Consider the following 22,382-nt stretch of genomic DNA (forward strand, 5'->3'; position numbering starts at 1 on the left):
CTGGTAGATGAACAGAGGGACTGTCCAGGAGCTAAAGATCACTAAACTACACAGTTATTGCACATGACTGAGAAATAATCCTACTCTCCAAGAGAAAACTACACCACCAAACATACGCTAATTGGAAACAACCCAGTGTGGGAGTAGCAGAAGCAAGCAGAAAGATCACTTTGTTACCAATACCTGCTCCTAGAAGAGGTCAAAACTCCTTGTGGCTTTTAGAGACTATTTTCTGCCCAATTAATTGAACAAAATATCTAACTTGATCTTACCCTTACAGAGAAAAATCACTATGCTTCATGAAAATGAAAGAAGAAATGACTTAGTAGCAGCTATTATGTGGCCTTTCCTAAAGTTGTCAGGTATAAAGCACATGGATGCATATTATTTATGCACACTGTTTTCTTGAAGAAATTGTGCCTGTGCTTTTTTTATGGTTATAGACAAATTGTACCCTAACAAGTGAGAAATATACTGTGGGGATTAAAGGAAAGTCTCCACTCTCAACTGCAGTTTAGGCAAAATGCAAAGTGCTTGTTGATGGAGTCAAGAACGAGAAGTCATTACCACTGTTGGAGAGTTAAATACACTCACTTATTCAGGGGATCAGGCTTTGCCTTTAAGTTTCACTTCCACACCACCAGACTGAGGGGAGTACAAGCTGCTTGCAGCCACCTGCACCAGACCTAAACCCATGGTGCAAGAACACACACACACACACACCTCAGAGTGATCCTTGGGGCAGCATGTTCACCTGGCTAGAGCATCCATCCCTGGACTGCAACAGGAGCTAGGCCAAGGACCCAGCTGTGCACCAAATTAGCACTAGAGATACCCAGATTCCCTCTTTTAGCTAAGCTGGGAGATGATGAGTCAGAAACCACAATTATGCCCAGAATTGTGGCAGGAGGTCTCCAGGCCGCAGGCTGTGCTTGCTCCAAAGGACTGAGAGGCAGAGAAGCACAGGGAAAAGTCACTATGAAGAATCACAGGAAACACATTCATTTAAAATATCTATTGAAATTACAAATTAAACTTTCCAATATGATTCAAAGTACAAAACACCACACTAAAAGGCATTCAACAGCTCCTTTATACATCACAGTGTTAGTGGCACAAAATGCACTTACATTTCAAATACATCAACAGAACTATTTTTACACTGGTCAAATACATTATTTATACATATGCATGACTCCTTCACGCTTATCCCTATACAATTTTAAAATACATCATAATGAAATGATCAAGAAAGGTTCAGTTATGTACCATGTACCTGTACCTAATGTTCCTGGAATTCTTATAACATATACACAAATCAAAGCAGTAATGAAGGCCACAGGGCTCTAAACACAAATAGCATGCCTCACTTAGTACAAGTGCATGAGCAATTAAGGGCTGATGCTGGCTTTTTTGATGTCCTTAATATCACTGTGATCAACAACTGTAATTTACTTGTTTCCCTCAGGCTTTTAGATTATGTACATGAAATGCACAAACTTTGGTTTCAAAAAAGCAAACCTGCACAAAGGTTTATGCATGCTGCACCTCACTATAATGATAATGGTCTGCATTAAAAATATTTATTCCTATACAGTAAAAGGCCTATAGATGAAATGCACACAGAACTTCATTTTAATCTTCCTGCCCACAACAATTTTTTAAAAAAAGAACTTCGTATTTTTCTGACCTATGGATATTTTATCCTGTCAGCTCCGTAAATGAGAGCTTTTCACTAATTTTGATTGTTTTCTGCATGTCAGGAGCTCAGCTGTACACTGAAGTGTTGATCCAGTCAGCTGTTATTTGGGATTTTGCCTAATTTATGCACCAGAATATCTGAGGAAAGATCATGCTTCTTAGTATGCGGGGGACAGTATCCTAAATTCTTGACATGCTAAGGTCAGTAGTAGGAGGCTTCAGGATGAATGCCAACATGAATACAACTGAAATATTAACATAAAACTACAGTAATCTTTTGTATATAATTGTTCATTTTGAAGAGCCTCAAAACCAATGAATTTGCCCCCACAGCCCTCCTGAAGTAAACACTGGTCCATTCATTTATAAGATGGTTAAACTGAGATAAAAGGTGGTAAGTGACTTGTCCAATGTCACAGGGAAAAACCCAACACTACCACCACTGAAGATGAAGTGGGCTGCGCTCCTGATCTCTCTCAGGACTGGCTTCAGCCCAGCTAATGGCAAGCCTAGGGAGATGCACAGCCTCCGGAGCTGGGACTCCACACTCACTAGACACGACACCACATGACACCCCAGAAGAACATGCAGATGATGTACTGTTACAAACTCCATTAAACAGCATTTACAAACAGGCCTTTCAATTAAGAGCTGGACTTGATCCTTGTGGGTCCCTTCAACTCAGAATATTCTACGATTCTGTGTGAATATACACCCCCTAAATAATAGCATAACCATAAAAATGCAACAGAAATCATGCTGTGATACTTATTTTTCTGGTTCAAAAAAAGCCATAGCTGTTGTAACAGATTTTCATTTGAAAAGAAGAAGAAACAAACATTCCCTTTCCCATGGCAGGAGGTTTAAATGTCAGAGTTTAAAATGATGTATTTACAATTCAGTTTTAGGGTATTAAATGTCACAGTATCAACATAAGCTGTAACATAAAAGCACCCTGAATTTAATACATCACCACCAAAAGTTGCTACTTTGGAACCAAATCAGCATTAAAAATAGTAATAGTAGTAATAATAATATTAACAATAACAAAAACAAACAAAAAATCCCCGAGAATACAGATGGAATGACATTTAGCAAACCTGAAGAGACTAGGTAGGTATTTGGTAAATATATGTAGGCATATAGTCTACCCCAACAGCTGGGATGCGAAACAAGAGCTGTGTCGTTAAAATCACCAGTAGAAATTCAAGTACGTTGAGATCAGAGAAATACTGACACAGTTTTCTGATTATACATAATGTTACCTGTGAGTATCAATTATAAATTATCATTTTAAAATTTCTGTATTTGCAAAGAACTTATTTCTCTTTTTCTTTTAAATCTGGAAATGCATTAATTTTGACATTGACTATTAACTGGCTGCACAGCACTTTGGAAAAGTCAAATTTTGCTGTATTTCCACATAAAACCTCTCAGAAAGTCACAGAGAAAATAAACCTCCTCATACCAGGACACTCAATACTGTTCACAGGCCACTGAACCTCTCCTGCTTACTATGATCCCAGTAGGAGAACTGGTCATCAGTCACAGCCACAATACAGCAAAATCCCTCAGTGCCCCCAGCTAGAAAATTAATAACCCATGAAGTCTTTACATCCTATTGTCCAGAGTTTTTTTCTCCAGTTAAACAGAATTACAGGGCCAAGGAGGAAAGGCCATAGTTCAAGCTTACCTGCAGGAAGCTGTCCTTTGCACAAGGGTTTCCATTAATTCTGCACAATGAAGCTGTGACGCAGGACAACTCAGGTGTGTGGCTTGGGATCCCTCTGGGAGATGGACTGAGCTGATGCCAGAGCCAGAGGAACACAAGCACTTCCCTGCCTGCTCAAGTCAGCAGTGCTTGACACACCCCTGGGAGCTGGCAAACATGGATCAATTACCAGACTTCCCTATGGATATTCTTTAACAACTAAGCAATTTTTAGTAATAAAGATAGCTGAAATACTAAAAATACTCAGATAACAAAAGATATGAACTGTGCATTGCCATAAACAATCTGAAGATATCACAAGGAGTTCAGATTTGCTGGAAACCAGCTATCCTTTTTATTCACATTACAGAGGCTGAACTCATTAAAATCAAGCCAAGCAAGTGAAATGCAGATAATCTTCAGCTCCTAGAGCTAAAATCTCTGGTTACATACAGTTTGTATTTGGATAGCACTATACTTGGAAGATAAGGGAGAAGTTTCATAAAAAGAAATTGTCCCTTTTCAAAACTGTATCCTACAACATTTTTATTTAACAGACAGACAGTGTAAAACAAAAGATAACAAGGATTTTTTTTTATGGTTGAGGTATGAAAACATATTCCCAGCCTGTGACAGCAGCCAGATCCATTTGAGAATATTAAGATATTTTCAGTGGAAAGTTATCTTGGCTTCAAGATATTCATCCATCTCAGTACGCTGCCGACACAAAGAAATAAATGATGAAGAAAAAATGCAGTACAACTTCAGTCCAGAAGCCATTCAAAACAATGTTTTGCTTCAGTACTACAGACATACACATTGTCTCAGGTGCTTCGTATTTCATGGCAAGAAGTTATTAGTCAAATTCTTGTAGCATTTAAAATCAGAGCAAAATGGTTTTCAACAAAATATTTTTAAAGAGAAACCTCAATGATGTAGTATGTTGAACAGCACGCTTTACTGCCCTGAAAACACAGCACTGAATTCTGCAAAACTATCAAGTGATTAGTTCTCAAATAAAAACTTATTTTGTCACAGTATTGTTATTAACATAATACACCACATATCATACAATATTAACTCTGGAAAATGGGCTAAGTAGTTTAAATGCAAAGTACAATTTCCACAAATATCCCAGGCATTTTCATATTAACTACAGGGATAACCATGACGTATTTTTGTATTTAAAAAGAAAGACTCATTGATAACCCAAGAGTCTGCTAAATAGTAATGTTAGTCCTGTATTTTTTAATAGTTGTCCTAAAGACAGAAGCAAGCTATCCTGAATTTCCAAAATATTTCAATAGCACAGCTATTTACACATTTGGTTTAAATAGGATTATATATATATCTATATATCTCTATGTATCTATAAAAAGATTAAGATACCTGGATTAGAACTTACATAGCCCTGTAAGTGTACCAGAACCCTAAACAACAGCAAAAAATAACAATTCAGAAAAACACTAGTGGTCCAGGGGTAATCAATACCATCAATGCATTTTTAAAAGAAACTTGATTAAATAGCAGGTTTGTGTCACCATTCAACCTTTCAGCTTCATCAATTAATTTTAAAATGTAGCTTTTAACCAAACAAATTTCCTATAAGACTTTATAAAATTTGTGGAAGGCAGTAGGACCAACTTGTCCCTTTGATCCTCCCAAAATTTCAAGAAAGGCATAGGATGGCCTATATGCACCTTACTAATTTTGTTACACTTGGAAAAATAGGTACTAAAAAGGACATTGTGATGGCTTTAACAAAAACAGATGTGTAATAAAGTCACACAAAGTTGACTATCTGATTTAAATAGTAGGCAACTTAAACATATGTTTAAAACACCAAATTTGGAAGCAAATAGATATGCAGAAGTTTGTATGCTTTTTCAGCTTGGCTTGCTGATGTCATTCAGTACAGTTTCCAGTTCACCAGCAAGGCAGCACCAACTTTTTGTACTATATTTAGCAGTATCACCTCTTCATTTCAGATAGCTACTCAGGTCTGTGGTCTCCCTTTAGCACCTAACTTGCCTTCTATTACCCTCCTTGTCTATTATCAAGTGATCTGTACAACGGTAGTAACAACAGTTCCTGGAATCAAGACTGTGTCAATGAAAAGCAGAATGGGGCACGTAAGGCTACAGCAATGTAAGTGCAAGAGGGAAACGTAACAGCAACAGTAAAATCAAAACATGTGATGAGTCCAATCTTCTCCCAGGCTAGGTAGGTAGAGGGTCATCATCTCCTTTATTACATTTGCACTTGCAGCACAGAACAAATGGTGTAGCAAGTAGAAGGAAAGGGGAGGCCACCAAAAGTAGAAGACCAAATCCTGCAAAAATGCCTACTACCTGTAAGAGAAAGGGATAGCATTGAGTCAGGGATAGCATTGCCTAGATTCTGTGTCTGCTGACACCACTGCATCATCTGTGTCCATCAAAGACTTCAGCAAATGCCACTGACCTTATCAGAGCCAGGACCCTCCCACAGGTATACTACAGTCAGCTCCTGTGACCAGTAAATCTGAGTGAAAGCAGAGTGTGAATGTTTGTGTTTTATGGCTCCAGTCAAACTGTGCCACACAACTGTTTTATCATACAAAGTGATGCAGAAGGCTATTTGCCTTTTTGAGTTTTCCTTTATCTCAAAAAAATACTGAAGCAAATCACTACTTTTTTTCTGGATCAAACCTAAATACTAAATATTGGAATCAAGGCTACAAGAAAGTTAAGACTTCCACTTTCAAATGCTCCCTTTTTTTCTGAGGAAAGCTTCAAGAAGAATTAGTCAAGGTGTTGGTGGTGTTCAGAGAATCTGGGAATACTCCCACAAATGTCCCACCAGCATACCCACAACCTTGGGAATTTCAATCACAGATTACAAACACTAGGGGCTACAGGAGGACTTTGCATATGCAATGGCTTTTTGCAGTCAGACCTGAGCTCAGCCTGCTGCTTCAGGGAACAAGATCTAACTCTTTTCCATTGACATTTATTGATCACCTCCTTCCCAGCATGAGCAGAGGACCATAGATTTACCCATCCGGTCAATGTGACAAAGGAGTAATTTCTACAGAGCATGGATTTGGAAAATTATTTAAAAAACATTCAAGTTGAGCTTCATTGCCTGAGAAAGTTTCCCATTTGCCATAGGCAACTCTAAGAGTGATGCTGCAACAATATGACCACAAATTATTTGAGAAAATAATTTATTCATATGAGAGTGTCTCTGAATAATTTTGAATAATGAAGGCAAGAGTGGATTGCTAATGCAATAGCAAAACCTCACAGCAGAAGGTGAAACGAAATTAAGAGTGCATTACTCATTAAGAATTCTTCTAGTCAGGGCTAGATACGCCACTTCAATTAGCTGGCAAATATTAAATTAGCATGGGATGATGCAGTAGCACTTTTGCTGGCCACGGATAATTTGGTGTTGATGATCTTGCACATGGTCCGAGGTTGTGCTGCCGCGGAATTCCGGCGGTGGGAGCGCCGGGCAGCCGCGGGAGATGGCGCTGTGGGACAGCGCTCCCGGCGCACACGCACCCACCCTGATCAGCATGCCGGGCCCGGCTGCCCGGCCATGAGGAGCCCGAGCTGCCTTGCTCTAACGATTTTATTTCTTCCCAGCAACAATTTCTTTTTCAGCTTCAGAGGTGGGCACGTTTCATAACTCATTCTCTTTATTTTGGTGGTGCTGACAATCTGATGCAACTTCTACTAATCTTTACATTTATTTCCCAGAAACCAAAGTTCAATTCTCATCTTTAAAAAACATGAGCTGCATCTATTGCCATGCTGCTCTTTGCAGCCCAGGCTGAGTGCACTGGTCAGACAGAGCCAAGCTAGAACTTGGCAATTCAGTGCACCAGACTGACTACTCGTAATTAATATAAAACATCTATTTACACCTTCCTTTCAGCCTCAATATGCCATCAAATAAATCATAAAGTTTCTTTTTTTTTTGTTTTGCTGGTTTTGTTTTTTGATGTGGTTGGGGGGGGAGGGAGGTGTTTATTTTTAAGTCAAACTGTGTGCTGAGTATTATTTATTTACTTTTTACTTGGTTCTTTTTCTTCTGAAGAAATTGCTGCCCTACTAGGCATCAAGCCATTTTCTCTGGCCAAAACAAGTATTTTTTTAAACCCACAAAAAACAAACCAAAGACTCACCTCAATTTGCTTTGGATAAATCTAAGAAGAAATTTAACAACTTAGTCAAAGTTAACATAAGGAAACAACTGCAGCGTTGATTTGGCTTCAGTGGGTTTAGCAGAATTATATTTTGACTAGTAGTGAATTATCACCTTTCTCAACAATGACCAGATTATCAAACATGCCGTGTATCAAACAGATCTGCACAAACTGCAGTGGCTTAGAGCATATTCCAAATACCAGATTAATCACCTCATACTACAGCTTTGTCAAGTAAGCTTAATGTACTCACTTCCTGAGATACCACTGGCTAATCCAAGCAAAACCCAGTCCACAGCTCAGACACCTAGCGGTGTGGGTAGAAGGAGAGGGGTGAGATCCTTCTGTATTTCAGTTTAGCTGTTTATCCAGACTTGATGATTATTCTATAGACTTGGCGTTTTTGCTCACATGGAAAGACATCTGTACGTCAAGAAAAGTACCTCATCTGAAGCTAAGGTAGCTTTTTACAGGCACACAGTTAATTTAGGAAGAGATGACTCAGATATGCAGATGTCCCCGTATCTCTGAAGTGACTGTAAAGGCGGTAGATTGGACCAAGTCACACATGAGCATTTATACTGCATGCATCAAAGTGCTGCAGAGAGCTCTTTTATTACCAGCATTCCTGCTGAGTCTAGCAACACTGAATCTAGACTACAAGAGGTATTCCCACACTCTCTGCAATTGTCAGTTTGAATCTGTGTTTGAAACGACTGAAAAACCTTCAGGGTTACTTTCTATCCAGCCTACAGGAACGAGTCCGATGGAGTCCATAGCTAGTTAATGACTGTATTCAGGTTAATTCCTTTCCAACTCTGGATCCAGAGCTAAAAATGCCTTGCAGGAAGAGCTTGCTTGAAAATAATACTGACGATGGCAACCTAATTCATCCTCCAAATTCAGTGAGAAGATATCTGGACTGGCACTGAACTTGCTCTGCAAATGTATCTTTTCTTCTCAGTGGTGTTTTGCCAAGGAGGCTCTTCTCCAGGAGAGCTAATTGTTCCACTCCAAGCTACTGCCCTCTTTTTATCTGCTATGAAAATCAGTTACCATTTGGCACAGAATTTTACCCTAAGGTGTTAAAATGAGGCGTTAAAATGACAGCAGCAGACCTGTAGAGAGCTTTCAAAGATCTGAGCTTTACCTGTGTCCTGTGCCAGATAACAGACGCCCTGGAGTGCCCCAGCTTGTTTCGACAAGGTCCTTTGTCATAATGTATAAGGAGAAAATCATCCTACAAAATATTGAATGAGAAGGTAGGCAATAAACAGAAGTTCTTCAAGTTACAAAATATTATATCCTGACAATTTAAACCCAGGAATCACACAGGAAGATAGAAGCAAGCAGATACAGCCACGTCCAACCTTTCCAAAGTGCTTTGTTTACAGTTAGGTGTCTTCACAAACACGTTTGTTTGGCGTGTGTTGTAGATTATAACAAATTCTTCTCCCAAAAGGTCTCAGGCTGCATATTTAAATGCTAGCATGAAGTTTAGCAAGAGAATCCAAGAAGATAAGCCAACCATTACATGTATTTTACACACATACAGAAGGAGCAAAGGAAAATCAGTACTTGTACTGCAGACTTCCCAAAATTGGTTCCTTTACCTAGCTGAAGAACAGAAAGACAATACAGATTCTTCAGATATTATGTCCCTATCGGTCCTGTAAGCATCTCACAAACCAGCCAAGATTGCAGGCCTAGTTATAAGTGAACACTGCTTTTTTTATCTATGAGAGCATGCGAGAAGCCTGTGACTTCAGGATTGTTAGTAAAGTATTCAAATGGGACAACCACAGGATTTGAATAGTCGGAGTAGCTTTCAGGAACCTAATTTCCTTTGCTATTGTTAACAATGTTACAAAGTAAAACTGATGACATGGAAACAGATGCTGTGTATTGTACATACTCTGATCTGTAGGCATGATAACAGGCTGATTATAAAAAAATATAAACATATGACAGCAGCAGCTTATAGACCAATAAATTCCTGGTGTTGTGAGAACACTGCATTCTTTCTCCTATGTCAGATCTATTTCTTGTCCAACAGAATACAATGAATGGTAAACAAATCTGACTGCTAGTGACATACCACATATAGGTTTTTAAATTTCCTCAGACTAAAAGCATTGCTAGTCTCACACTGTAATGCCTTCAAGAAAGGCAACATTGAAAAGTCACTACTGGAAAAAAAAAGACACACCCCTCTCCATGTTAGGTGCCATGTAAAGATCATGAACAGATTCTTGTCATAACATTTAACTATTTATTTACTGACTCAGACCAAATGCTAAGTTCATACAGGTCAGACAAGTAAAACAGAGGATACAAATCCTATCAAATTCCCAGCATCAGCTCTGGTCAGTTATGGCCAGAAGCTAGTGAGCTATTTATTTAATTGATTAAAGAGACAGCTGGATGGCAAAGCAATGAACTTTTAAGCTTCTGAGAGCCAGAGTGCATTGCATGTACTCACATCAAGAGATTCCAGACAGTACCAGCAAAAGGCATGTTTGCAATTCTTACACATCATTTGGGCACAGCCTTCATCTCGTTCAATGTAAACTTTACACTTTGGACAGCGTTTGATTGGAGCATCATCATCTTCCATTTTAAAAACTGAACTGTGGGAGAGAGAAATTAGTAAAATGTGTGGCCATGTCAGTTTAGAGAAGAATGTCTACTAAGAACTGTGCTACGAAGGCAAGCCTGCTTTTTTGTTTAAAAAAAGAGAAATTACTAGAGATTCAGGTATTCAAGTGAGTTTTATTATTCAGATATTTTGGCTACACACTACTTTTCAAACATATCTCTAGAAAAAGATATTTAATGACTACAATGTCTACGTAAAAGTTAGGATATTTTCTTTACCATGTAAAAACCAGCTGGTTTTGTTATAGAGTGGTACTAATAGATATTGAACAGTTTTCTCCTGTAATGTATCAGATGAGCAGCAGCTAGCTCACACCTAAATGTTTTGTACATCTAGATTATTTTCCTTTTCTCCCCTTTCTTTCTCAGATGAAGAAACAATCCCATGATTGCACAAAAATTCCCAGACCACATTCCTTTGGACTAGGGCAGGCACCAGGGATAGATTACTCGTCTGTGCCTTCCTTGAGGATTCTCCCCAGGAGTTTCCTTCCAAATCAAGAACCCTAAGGTTTTGGTGCATGTCATTCTTTCATTTTCAGTTAAACTTTGTCAATAGAGTGCTAACAAGTCACTATTCATGAGTTAGGGTCAGCACTGACTCTTCTTGCACAAGTGTGCAGAACCACAGGTGTCCCCTCACATAATGGGCACAACACAGAGGAATGTTGAAACAGTGGAACAACTTTTATCTCCCTTGAGCAGCTTTCTACTGTGTGCAGGTTTTATGCTAACAACTAAAATGTACCTTAAATGACAATTCCTGCAGCTACTGCCAGTGTGAAATACAATAATGACTGAAGGGGAATCAACAGTTTGCTGGAAAGCAGGACTGATGATTGATTGATTGATTTGCCCAACAGCAGGATAAAAGGACACACACTAATTACTAACACTAGGGGCTACTGTACTAGAAAAAAATGCTTTGTATACATAAAATGTATATGAAACTCCAAATGCTGCTAAGAGGCACATTATGCTCCAGAATATGAAAAAACAAATTTTACTTTTACTTGGTGGAGTAAAAAAATGAAGCGTGAAATGAAAACTAAAAGCAACCAGAGCACTAAACAAAAGTAGATTAAGTTTGTTACCTCGCCATGAAGTTTAGCAACCTTCAGTTCTTGTCAAGGACACACAAAAGCATGTGCAAAAGTTAGCGTATTTGATCAGGAACTCATCATGACAGCACCCTAGCTAGTCATCTGTTACAGCAAAGTGTCAAAGAAGATAAGTTATGAGTAACTAAGTCCAAGGATGGGCAGGGCTTTAATGATGCCTTGGAGTGCAATACAATCTTTGAAAAAGCCCAAACATGACGTGGAACACATGCACAATGGCCTTTCTTATTCAGTGGCTGCAGTTTGCCACCAGAGACCACTTGAAACAGAACCTAAGATCATAGGCCAAATGTGCAGCAGAGGGGATGATTGACAGGGTATCCTAAAAATCACTGTCTGGCATGATGCAATCAACTCTCACATTGTCCAGGAGAGCAGCAGTAACAAGATCATCTCTCAAGAGAAGCTGATGAGCTGCCTGGATGTCATATTTTTCCCACTAGGGCAAAAGGCCAAAGGCTTGAGCAGCTCCTTTGTGCTTTGCTGGGAATGGCGGCAGAGTAAGGCTGCCAAGAGCTATTCAGTTTTAGAATACAGCATTTAAAGAACAGGAATGACTAAGTGAAGGAAACAGCTTTAGAACAAAACATCAGGAAAATGCTTCTTTACTATTCATAATCCGATTTGTTCAACGATTGAGTGTTTAGCTTCTAAATACTTGATTTTTTGCAGTATCTTACCTTGTTTCTCCTGGAAGAAAAGAGATTGGCATGTTCTCTTGACAGCCTTGACCTGGATGCCAATTAGATTTGCAAGCAGAGCAGAACTCAATGTCACACACTTTGCACTGCACCAGTTGAGGGTCCTGTGGGCTTGATTCCTGGAGCTGGCAAACTGCCTGGCAAGTAGAGGATGGACACCAAGTCCGGCATGGATCCAAAAGCACTTCTGCAAAGGGACATAAAAGAACCAAATTCAAAGGCGGATACAAGATCAGCCTTCCATAACAATGCGTTCCAGCTGAGGTTGACTGGCACGGCATTTGAAGACACAAATTTTCAAAAGGAGCTTTTTAATTTATGCAACCTACTTTGACATAAATTTGGCCTGCTTTGCGAACAGGCACCAAACCAAAGTGAGTTTCACAAGTCTAAATTAATTGCCCACTTTCATTCACTGAACTAAACTTGTTCTGAGAATGAGATGTGTTTTTTTACAGTTGTACTTGAAGTTAAATACAGCGTATACTATGCCGTAAAACCCACCAGAAAGTGTTTTTACAATGCCTTGCCCAGAGGAACCTATTTCAAGTTGACTTCTACCCTAATGTAACCACATGATTAACAATAGCATAAGATACAGTTTCCTCCCTTTCTTGGAGGCTCCTTACACGTAAGTCATTTCATGTTTCAAAGCCTACTGAAGGCAATAAATTACTGCTGTGGTTTCTAGGCTGGGTCCTGCCCTCAGTAAAACCTTACTGTAAGTTCTCTATGGCCACACCATTCCACATCTCCATAGGCACACAGTCAGCTTATGTTCTTAACATGCTTGTATCATTACACACAGAACCACCCATTAATTCTGTACCAAATGCCATCCCAGGAGATAATGTTGGCTCTGTGAAAGAGGTCAGTATTCTTCTCCAGCCCCTACAGTACTAGTAGGCAACTTAAACAGCAAAGCTCAAAATAGAAGTCACTCCCTCCTTAGTTATTTAGGAATATAATACATAGCAATTTTCTTTCCTTAGTTTATTCCCAGAGTGCTGCAGTTCTGGGAATCATGCAGGCAAGAACAGAAGCAATTACTTTTTAGGTTTTAGGGTTTTTCTTTCTGATGACCAAGCAATTAACACACAATGCTACTTCAAGAACATATACAGAGATTCAGATTTATAGGATCACTCTGAAACAAACCCATTCTCACAGCCTTCAGTGGGTAGTGTTACACGTGTTACCTCTTTCAAACTGTAGCTTCTTATACCTTTGCATGATTTCTGATGCAACCATACACTCAATCTGTTCAAAGAAGGAAAAGAAGAAAAAAATTCTAGTTAGGAACAGTAATAATCTAAGTCCTTTTAAACAAAGAGAGACAGAGTATTTGACCTTTGAAGAATTAATTAAGATATATATTGTCAGCAATGGAAGCTGTAACATAAAAAGCAAGACCTATTTAAACATCCTGTAAGGAAAATAAAACACCCTGTTTGCAGGAAAAGCGTACCTCATTTTCTTGCAGATGACCTCTCTTTGGGCAGGCAGCATCTGGGCAGCTGATTGCTGTTTCTAGACCTTCTTTGATCAGAAGTTCCACATACTGTTTTAGGCACTGTAAGAGAGCCAAACACTGAGTTAACTATTCTGTGAAGGATAAATCACTCAGTATTTTAACAGCTTTAGTCTAAAAATCTGAAAACTCAAACTTTGAAATCAAACAGGTACTACTGTGTCCCTTTTACAGCCATGAGCCACACTCATAGCTTTTGCTACAAGTAGAAAACAGGAAGTTCATTTCCCTATCAAATCATAGAATCATTTAGGTTGAAAAAGACCTCTAGGATCACTTAAACCAAAATTAACAAAATAACTCTTCATCAATTTAAAATATGCAGCAAATTAAAAAATAACAATGGGGAAAGCGCAAATCGAACAAGAAGCAGAGGGGGCAAAAACAATAAAACACCTCCGTGACACAATTAGATTAACCACACTCTGAAGATCATTGCCTAACTGGAAGCCACAACATAGCCTAGTAAGCAGTAATTCCCCATAGACAGACATCTGTCAAGCATACTAGAGCACAAAGGGAGTTGTGTATCTTGCCATCTATTCCTGGAAAATAACTATTTCGACGTCATAGTTAAAGAAGTAACTTTTCCATAGAAAGGAAAAATGTGAGAATTAGGACTCCCTGAAGAACTACAGTTTCCATGGGGACCAAATAATAAATATTGGTAATACTAATACTTTTCTCCCCTAGCAACCACAGCATTTTACCCAACTCATAACTGAAAATGTAGTCTCTAACACAGCAGTGCACCACGCGGCTGTCAACAAAACAGAGAAGAAAAGTGGGTATTTTTGACCAAGGGCAAATTAAGATCAAACCTTGTTATTCTTGAAGAGCAACAACCCCCCTCCACCTCCATCCTTCCTACATCAAGCTGAGAGCTAATGCATAGGCATCTATTGGGAAGGCAAGGGAGTGATGAAGAGACCCAGCTCTCTGCTGATACCATCCAACTTCTACCTGCCCAACGCTACACAGAAAGAGCAAACGAGGGTCTGCTTCCCAGTGGATGGGGCACCCTGTGATGTTTTCATTTTGCTTGTGAGCTCAGCTGGCATTAGCGAACTGCAGACAATTACAGAACGAGGTCCCTAACTCTCTCCTAGCAGATGTGTGAATAAAGAGTGAGGCTAGACCAACAGCAGAGAGAAATGAAACCAGCTCTGCATACAGCTGTGTGGGAGGCAAGAAGGATTACACACTCTGCAGCAAACTGGCAAAACAAGGATTTTAGTTACCATTTCCAGACATTTGAAAAAGGCATGCAGCTGCTGACTCACCACCAGCCTGGAAGGCAACGGGCTGCATTGACCTTGCCAAGGCTGGTATGCCTAACTTCAGGTCAGAGCACAAAACTGCTTCTCCCAAACTGCTTCTGCCTTCAGCCTGTGCAATCAAACAGCCCGTCAACAAGCACCTTCCAGCCTAACCCTCAGGCATGTGGCTTATAGCTGTTAAAAGTTCAGACTTCAAAACTCTTCTCTTTCTCTTCTGCCTCTTGATTTGTCTATTCAGCTCCTTTCAGACACCTCTATTAACAAATTATTCTAAATTTTACCTCTTGCAGCTTGATTGCAGCAAAGATGTTACTTCCTGCCCACACAATCTCTGTTGCTCTGGTCCACAGCATTTCTGGTGGCAACTTGCCACCACCTTGATAGCACAACAAATCATTTCTGTTAGAGCCCCCTTTCCCTGTGTCTACCATGCATTAGAGAAAGCAGGTCAATTTTTTGGGAAAGAAAAACAGAGATCAGATAACTGATATTTATAAAACTTTTAATTGTGCAAAGAAATCCATGCATGACAGACTACATGTAATCTTTGTCTTCCTCAGCAGGGATTTAATGAGGCAACTGTTCACTTAGAAGATGTTTGACTTGCAGAAGGTTTCCAAGCCTTTATTTGGAGCTCTGCAGGGCGGGTGGTGGAACACTTCAAGAGAGTCAGTACCAGCAACCAACAGGCTGCACTCTGCAAGACCCAGGCCCTAGGTTGCGTACCTTGGCAAGCTGTGATTTCAGCTGTAGTGAGGTCATTAGTACTCCTATAATGACACTGCTGGCTCTTCCCTTTCCTCTCCATTTGCGGATGCAAAGTGTGGATTAAAATGAAAATGCATACATTTTTAATGCCAGCACTTAGCACTTATAGAAAGAACTTTTCAAGCTGAATGAGCTTTGCTATCATTAATCATTAATGTGGCTAATTCTCCTCCTCAACCTGTTTAGGACTATTGCCAAAGCCTATTTGATTTGCTTCCCTTTCCTCTCATTTTCCAAGAAACAACACAGTTCATCCCTGTCATGAGCAGTGTCCATGGCCTTTCCCTTCCCTTGATGGGGCATTGGCCCCTGCCTTCTCAAAATCAGCACTACCAAGTGCATTTCTCATGCTTCACCTTCTGACAAATGCCTCAAGGCTACGGAATACTGCTGGAAAATAGGCAGAGGATAAAACACATATCAACTCAAGGCTCCCCTGAGAATTCTTGGGTGGAGAAAGAGAAACCCAAAGCGGTTGTGAAGGAATTTGATGCACAGGGTACCTGTGGCTTCTCTTGAGAGCGGACACAAAATGCGCAACTTGTATCAGACAGGCTACAGTACCAGAAATGCAGCAGAATGCAAGCAAAACAACAAAGTAGGATTAGGTATTCAATCATATACTATGAAAAATTCATTGTAAAACAATTACAAAAATATGACAGATTTTTGCTAATTTTCTATGCAACTTGACCCAATGCTGGAAGAAGTTCATACTCGTTCCATTAAGGCAATAAAGTACTGTATAGCACAAACAAAAAATGTGGGAGTGCAAGTCACCCAAAACAAATTCAAAATGAACTGTATTATTTAACTTTTCTCAGAGAAAAACAGGAACCAAAATTAGATACCTAAGGGCTGAGATTGGAGTAAGGTCACAAGAGTACACTGATCCGTGTAAAACGAATATGCTGAGGAATGTATTTATTATTCCTCTAATGGACGTGTGTCAGAAGAGACCAGTTAGCTCCCCTGAGCACTACTCCTGTATGGTTCCCCGTGCATACATACTCCTTGTGCATCCCTGCTCTGTCCTCTTTCCATCACTGCTGTCCTTTCTGATGTGTGGATAACTTTTTCTGTCACATGGTAATCCATAAATCCTACTGGCATTTGCTGTCCCCATGACAAAGTGCAGGAGCACATCCACTTTGAGGAGTTTTAGCCCAGATCCATTCCCCCACAAAGATCAACTGAGAGCCCAATTCAGCAGCAGTTTTACTATAAGCTGCCTATATAAATTGGGAACGCTTTTTTTTTCTGTTGCCTCAGAGACAGATGACTAATAAAGGAATGATTTCTTTTCTGAAGCTGCCAAGCACAGTGTAGTATTTAAATCTTCGCAAGATGTGTTGTACTTCTAACTTTTATACATCAAGGATTGTGCCACTCAGAAAGGTACATGTAGTGACCACTGATGTGCCATGGCTTTAGAGCTGCATATCTTTTTGTCTAACATTATAAAGATCAACGTACCTATATAGGAATCAAAATGCTTATTTTTTTCCTAATTTCAAAACCATAACACATAATCTTGCTTTGCTGCATTTAGCTCTAACAAATCTGCACAGGCCACAGCAAAGTTTATATATAAAGAATTAAAATTTTTTGCTTTCCCTTTTCTTTTAGAAGAATTTCAGGAACAATCACGCTTACTTCTGATGTTGGTGCTTTGATTTATTTCTCCTGACATCAAACCCCAAATAAACCCCACCATAATTCCAAAAAAGGAATCTCAACTTTCATTGTTTACATGGGAGGCAACACTAATCTACCATCTACTTTGACAGAAAAAATGTGTTCATTTGGTGCCTGAGGTCATTTTAAAATACGAAATGCACATAATTAAAAACATTTCGATGGTTTGGGAAAGTTATAACCAATTTACTTTTAAGAACGTGTTATTGCTGCTATTGCAGCAAACAAGGAATGGTTTTTCAAGATGTCACCTTTTATTTGAGAGTTAGGCAGACAAAAAGATTATCCTGCACTATTTTCTTAACAGCTGATAGGTGGAATTTGTCAAAATGGAGACTTCTGACTATACTAATGCTGCAGATGCAAATGCCAAATCATATGGGAAATTTTAAATCAGTCCAGGGATTTGGAAAGGCCAAAAACACATGACAAGAGTCAAGTGTATCTTCACCATATCACTTGATTTATTTCTTAAAACTTCAAATATATTTTAGTGTGGGCACTAGGCCACAGTCATCAGATCCAAATGAATTGTGCACTACATGCAGAATCGTCACATGCTGGTATTGGAAAACAATTTTTAAAAAACCAAACACATGCACTGGTAAAACTGAAAGGGGAAAAAAATAAAAATAAGAAATCTAGCATTAATCAAGTTCTAAAAAAGAAAGGGAATTGGGTTTTTACAATGCATTTAGTAACAATAAATATTAAAAGTAGGCAAAGGCAGTTGCTATTGTGCACAAACATTAACCTTGGAAATAACCCTACACTTCAGGCAGACAATCACTAAGAGTTTACATTGCATTTCAGAAACACAAGAAAGGGCTGACATGCTTTTTCAATGAGGGTGATTTTTTAAAGCTCAAGCTGAAAATGTTTTCAAATAGGATGATTATTAACATGTGGACTAAATTGCCGGTCTCAAATTCTGTATCATCTGCAAACCAGGGTTAGATGAACATCTAAAAATATACATGCATAAATACACATACATATAATTACATAAACTTGCATTCAACCACATGAAGACTCAGGAAACACTGGATGGTATTTTGTGATCCACTTTACAAGTGACATCAGGGTAGATGCACGCAAAGATCCCTTTGGGCCCTACATTCTAGGAAAGAATATGAAGAATATGAAAGGATATTGAGTGAGAAGAATTTATTTTGTAGTGTCTTGTAGCTACAAATGTACAGTTTGGTCTATGGGTCGCTTTTATGCTAATAGGATACTAAGCTAAAGCTCAAAATTCATGTGATGGGGGTACAGAGATGACAAAAACTACTACTGCATCAACTACTTTTTCAAGTATTTTGTAGCATTTTTATGCTATGCATACAAGGAATTTTTCTTTACATTGCTTTGAAATGACTACAAAGAAGGTGGTATCTTTTCCTTCCATAAGACAGTGCAACACCATGGTTATTATACTGCTCTGTGCTAATTCCCCTAAGCCAATTCTGCAGTCAGTCTGGTGAATAGGTATTTATACTGGTAGACACATTGCCTGTCAATCTTTTGGGTAATGTGATGTAATGTGCTATTTTAACTTCAAATTATAACACTACAGTGATGCAGTGTGCAATCCTCACTGGGCCAAGGGGAGACAGTGTGTGTGAGAGTGAGTGAATTTCTTCCACAACAAAAAAACCTGAGTGTCTATGTCTCAGGCGAAGGCTAATACTCTTGGAATAATAGCTCCCATCCCTTTTGTCCAAATAGCAAATTCACTCTGGTAGAGAGCTTTTACCTGAATGTCATTTTGTAGAAATATTTTCCATTTAGAAAAACCTGAACAATTCCAAGAAGAAAAACTCCCCTAAAATAAGCAGCCTACGTCTCAGGTGCTCTCTGAAGAGGGAAGAATGATATAATGCTAGGGTCTTTGCTACTCCTGAAAAAGAGATTCTTGTAGCCATATATAACTATCATATGCTACCTTTTTAAATATTTTGGTGATACTTCTAAAAGCAACAGGAATGCTCATCTGGTAACAGGACAAATCACAGAATCATAGCATGGCCTGGGTTGGGACAGACCTTAAACGTCTAGTTCCAACCCTTTTGCCATAGGCAGGGACACTTTCTACTAGCCCAGAGCTCAGAGCTCTATCCAAACTGGCCCTGAACACTTCCAGGGATGGGGCATTCACAACTTCTCTGGGTAACCTGTCCAGCACCTCGCCACCATCATCATAAAGAATTCTATACTAGTATCTAATCCTACTCTCTTCCAGTGTGAAGCCATTCCCACTTGTCCAGTCACTACATGCCTTTATAAAAAGTCCCTCCAATTTTCTTGTACGGCCTCCTAGTTGGACTCCCTTTAGCAAACCCCATTATAAGGTTACCTGGCCCTGCCCTCCCTTTAATCCTGACCCACAAGCTCTTGGTCGGTTCCTTATCCATCCTGAAGTACAGCTCCACACCCTCCAGCTGGTTACTGACATACAGGGTGACACCTCCATTTCTTCTGCCTGTCCTTCCTAAAGAGCCTGTATCCTTCCATTCCAACATTCCAGTCACAGGAGCCATATTATTTTAAACTTAGTTTTTCACAGAAAAAGAAAACTACTTTCTGAGAAATTTCCATGGTATACTTACAGCACACAAGAAAACAAGTGCGAGAAAAGAAGAAGAATGGGAAGTTCCTCAGAGAGCTTTTAAGCTTCTTTCGAATTTACTACGTGGCCTTTTTGTGTTTAGTTATAAACCTGCCTCAAATCTACAGCTGCTTAATAACAGGCTCAACCTGGAACAACTCTTGCATTGCTGCTCCAGTGTGCCCAATTCTCTACAGTAGATCTACAACCTAGCTTTTTAATATCACCCTAATCCTACTTAGTTGACAAGTGACTTACTGGAAAATACCTATGCACACTTAATCACAGAGATCTGTTTGAGGCATATGCGTGACTGTGGGAGGGATTTTTTTTCTTTACTAGATAAACTGTCAGCTATACTGACCAAATCCACAAGCACAAGCTATACTTAACGTCACAAACCACCTCGATTGGAGACAGATGTACGTTAGAAGTGTTTACTTTGAACTTAAATAATTTCCACTTCTATAGACACTTTTTCACAAAAAATTACCAACTTGCAAAGAAATCCTCACTATTACAACTCAAATTTTTATAAACCCTAATTTATCATCTTAAGAATAAATCACAGGAAGAAAAAATCCACTTATCTTGACATGCAGTACTTCAAATCTGAAAGCAATAACAGAGAACTCTTACATGTTTAGCCTTTATATCCTTGGTTTTGTTACAGAGACAGAAATTCTGCAACACAAGCATTATCAACCCTTGACTCCAAGACAAGCATGTGCAAGGCACTCCAGAGCTCTGCTGCAGGGAAATATCCAGAGCCTCATGCTGTGAACAAGAACATACACACCGAGAGACTCTGGTCAGGACCAGAGATAGGTAACATCACAGCTGATACATGTTTTCCCCAAAGTGGCAAGCAACTTGGAAGACCTCTGAGAGGTTTCCTGCCTCTACCTGCCCGATACTTGGCCTCTTTTTAAAGACATTTTTTTGTTTGAAATTGCCAAGGGTAAATGCCCCTTTCTCCCATCATGCTGCCAATGATTAAAGACTCCGTCAGCTGTGCTGTAGCCCTTTCATAGACTATATTGACAATCTAAATGCCATCACATCATCTTGCCTGTGATGATGGCCAAACAGGATGATGGCTGGGAAAGATAAACACAACCCATGTGCTTCCATGTTTGAGGACAAACCATCCGAGCATTCTTTCCTGAGCTGTAAAAATTATTCTTGTCCAAGAGTCCCTGCTCTCCCAGCCCCTGGAAGAATCTTCGTATGGGGACTGACCGCATCTTGGCAGGAATACACTCACCCATTGCAAATGCTGCTGTGGTTAGTGCAATGAGGGTTGTTGATTCATCCTGTGGACAGCACAGCAGACATTGCTGCTTTGGTTCTACCTCTGTCTAAACTCCTTCTGACAGTAAACCCAAGTATCACAGCAGTCTCCGGTACACACTACTTAATCAATGCAAACAACAACCCGCAGACAAGATGTTCATATTACGGATGAGGTACATCACCTCCTAACGCTCCATAAGACTGCCAGTTTGAGTACAGGGAACAGCACCATCAGGCCCATCAGTCAACAAATGATGGAAGTAAGGCAAGAAGAAATGCATGTACTATCAAGAATGCAGAAAGAGGAGGCCTGATGTTTACTTCAGCTTGAGAAATATCAGGACATGGCAAATATCCTTGGAGACACAGCAATCAATGGCTGCAGAAACCACAAGCAGGACCAAGCAACCAGAACTAAATGCACTGGAAAAACAAGTGCCTTATTCCAGCGGAGTATCGAGAAAGAGAAGGCAACACAGACTTAGAGCTGCCTAGCCTTTGAAAGGTGGGCTAGTTTTTCTTATATACACACTTATTCATGGCTGTGTACTGTAAGATTTATAGAAGTTGAACAATTTTTCTTCAGAGAAATCAATCATATCAGTAGACAGCAGAAATTGGCCAAATGAGACAAGGATAATACCTTGTGATGTGGGCATATCTTCATCTTTGAGTAGGTATTCGAAGTGGATGTACATGTAAACTGTTTTCATTACGGATTTTTATCCCTCCATTACCTTGCATAAAATTTTTGTTCTCAGCTATTCAGGGCTGCAATTGGTAAAAACCCACAGAATAAACTTTAGGAAAATAAATTTATTTTCAAATGTCAACATATGTGGGATGAAACAAATATTCAGAAGGCAAAAACACCACACAAAAAAACCAGTCTTTCTTTATATGTTTGAGAAAAGTTTATTCTATTTCCAAACAGAAACAGCAATTCTGAGTGGGAAGAAAATACACCTGCAGCAAACAAAGGGCCTTCCCTTTTCACATGCAAAACCCTATGCAAACAACAATGAACTAGTTTTCCCAACACCCTGATGAAGACAGATAACATTAACTTAATTTAGTGACAGCACACAGGAGAGGAAAGCTGAAGGCTCTGGAT

The 22,382-nt window shown here is 39.4% G+C and overlaps 1 protein-coding gene across 2 annotated transcripts in view; it reads right to left on the reverse strand.

The window, feature by feature from the left end:
* Positions 1-1,000: 1,000 nt before the first annotated feature.
* Positions 1,001-22,382, reverse strand: part of RNF144A (ring finger protein 144A) — a 65,441-nt gene continuing 44,059 nt past the window's right edge. Inside the window, exons 4-9 of one of the 2 annotated variants that reach the window (XM_042033066.1) lie at positions 13,556-13,660; positions 13,287-13,347; positions 12,067-12,274; positions 10,090-10,237; positions 8,758-8,847; positions 1,001-5,763 (exon numbers count right to left, since the gene is read on the reverse strand). In XM_042033066.1, the coding sequence (XP_041889000.1) occupies positions 5,632-5,763; positions 8,758-8,847; positions 10,090-10,237; positions 12,067-12,274; positions 13,287-13,347; positions 13,556-13,660 (744 nt within the window). In that variant the 3' untranslated portion in view covers positions 1,001-5,631. The other variant, XM_042033067.1, reaches the window with a different exon arrangement.

This window comes from Corvus kubaryi, unplaced genomic scaffold (assembly GCF_017639235.1).
Source record: "Corvus kubaryi isolate FWS band 111438036 unplaced genomic scaffold, C.kubaryi_AGA036_p1.0 37354, whole genome shotgun sequence".
Lineage (NCBI taxonomy): Eukaryota > Metazoa > Chordata > Aves > Passeriformes > Corvidae > Corvus > Corvus kubaryi.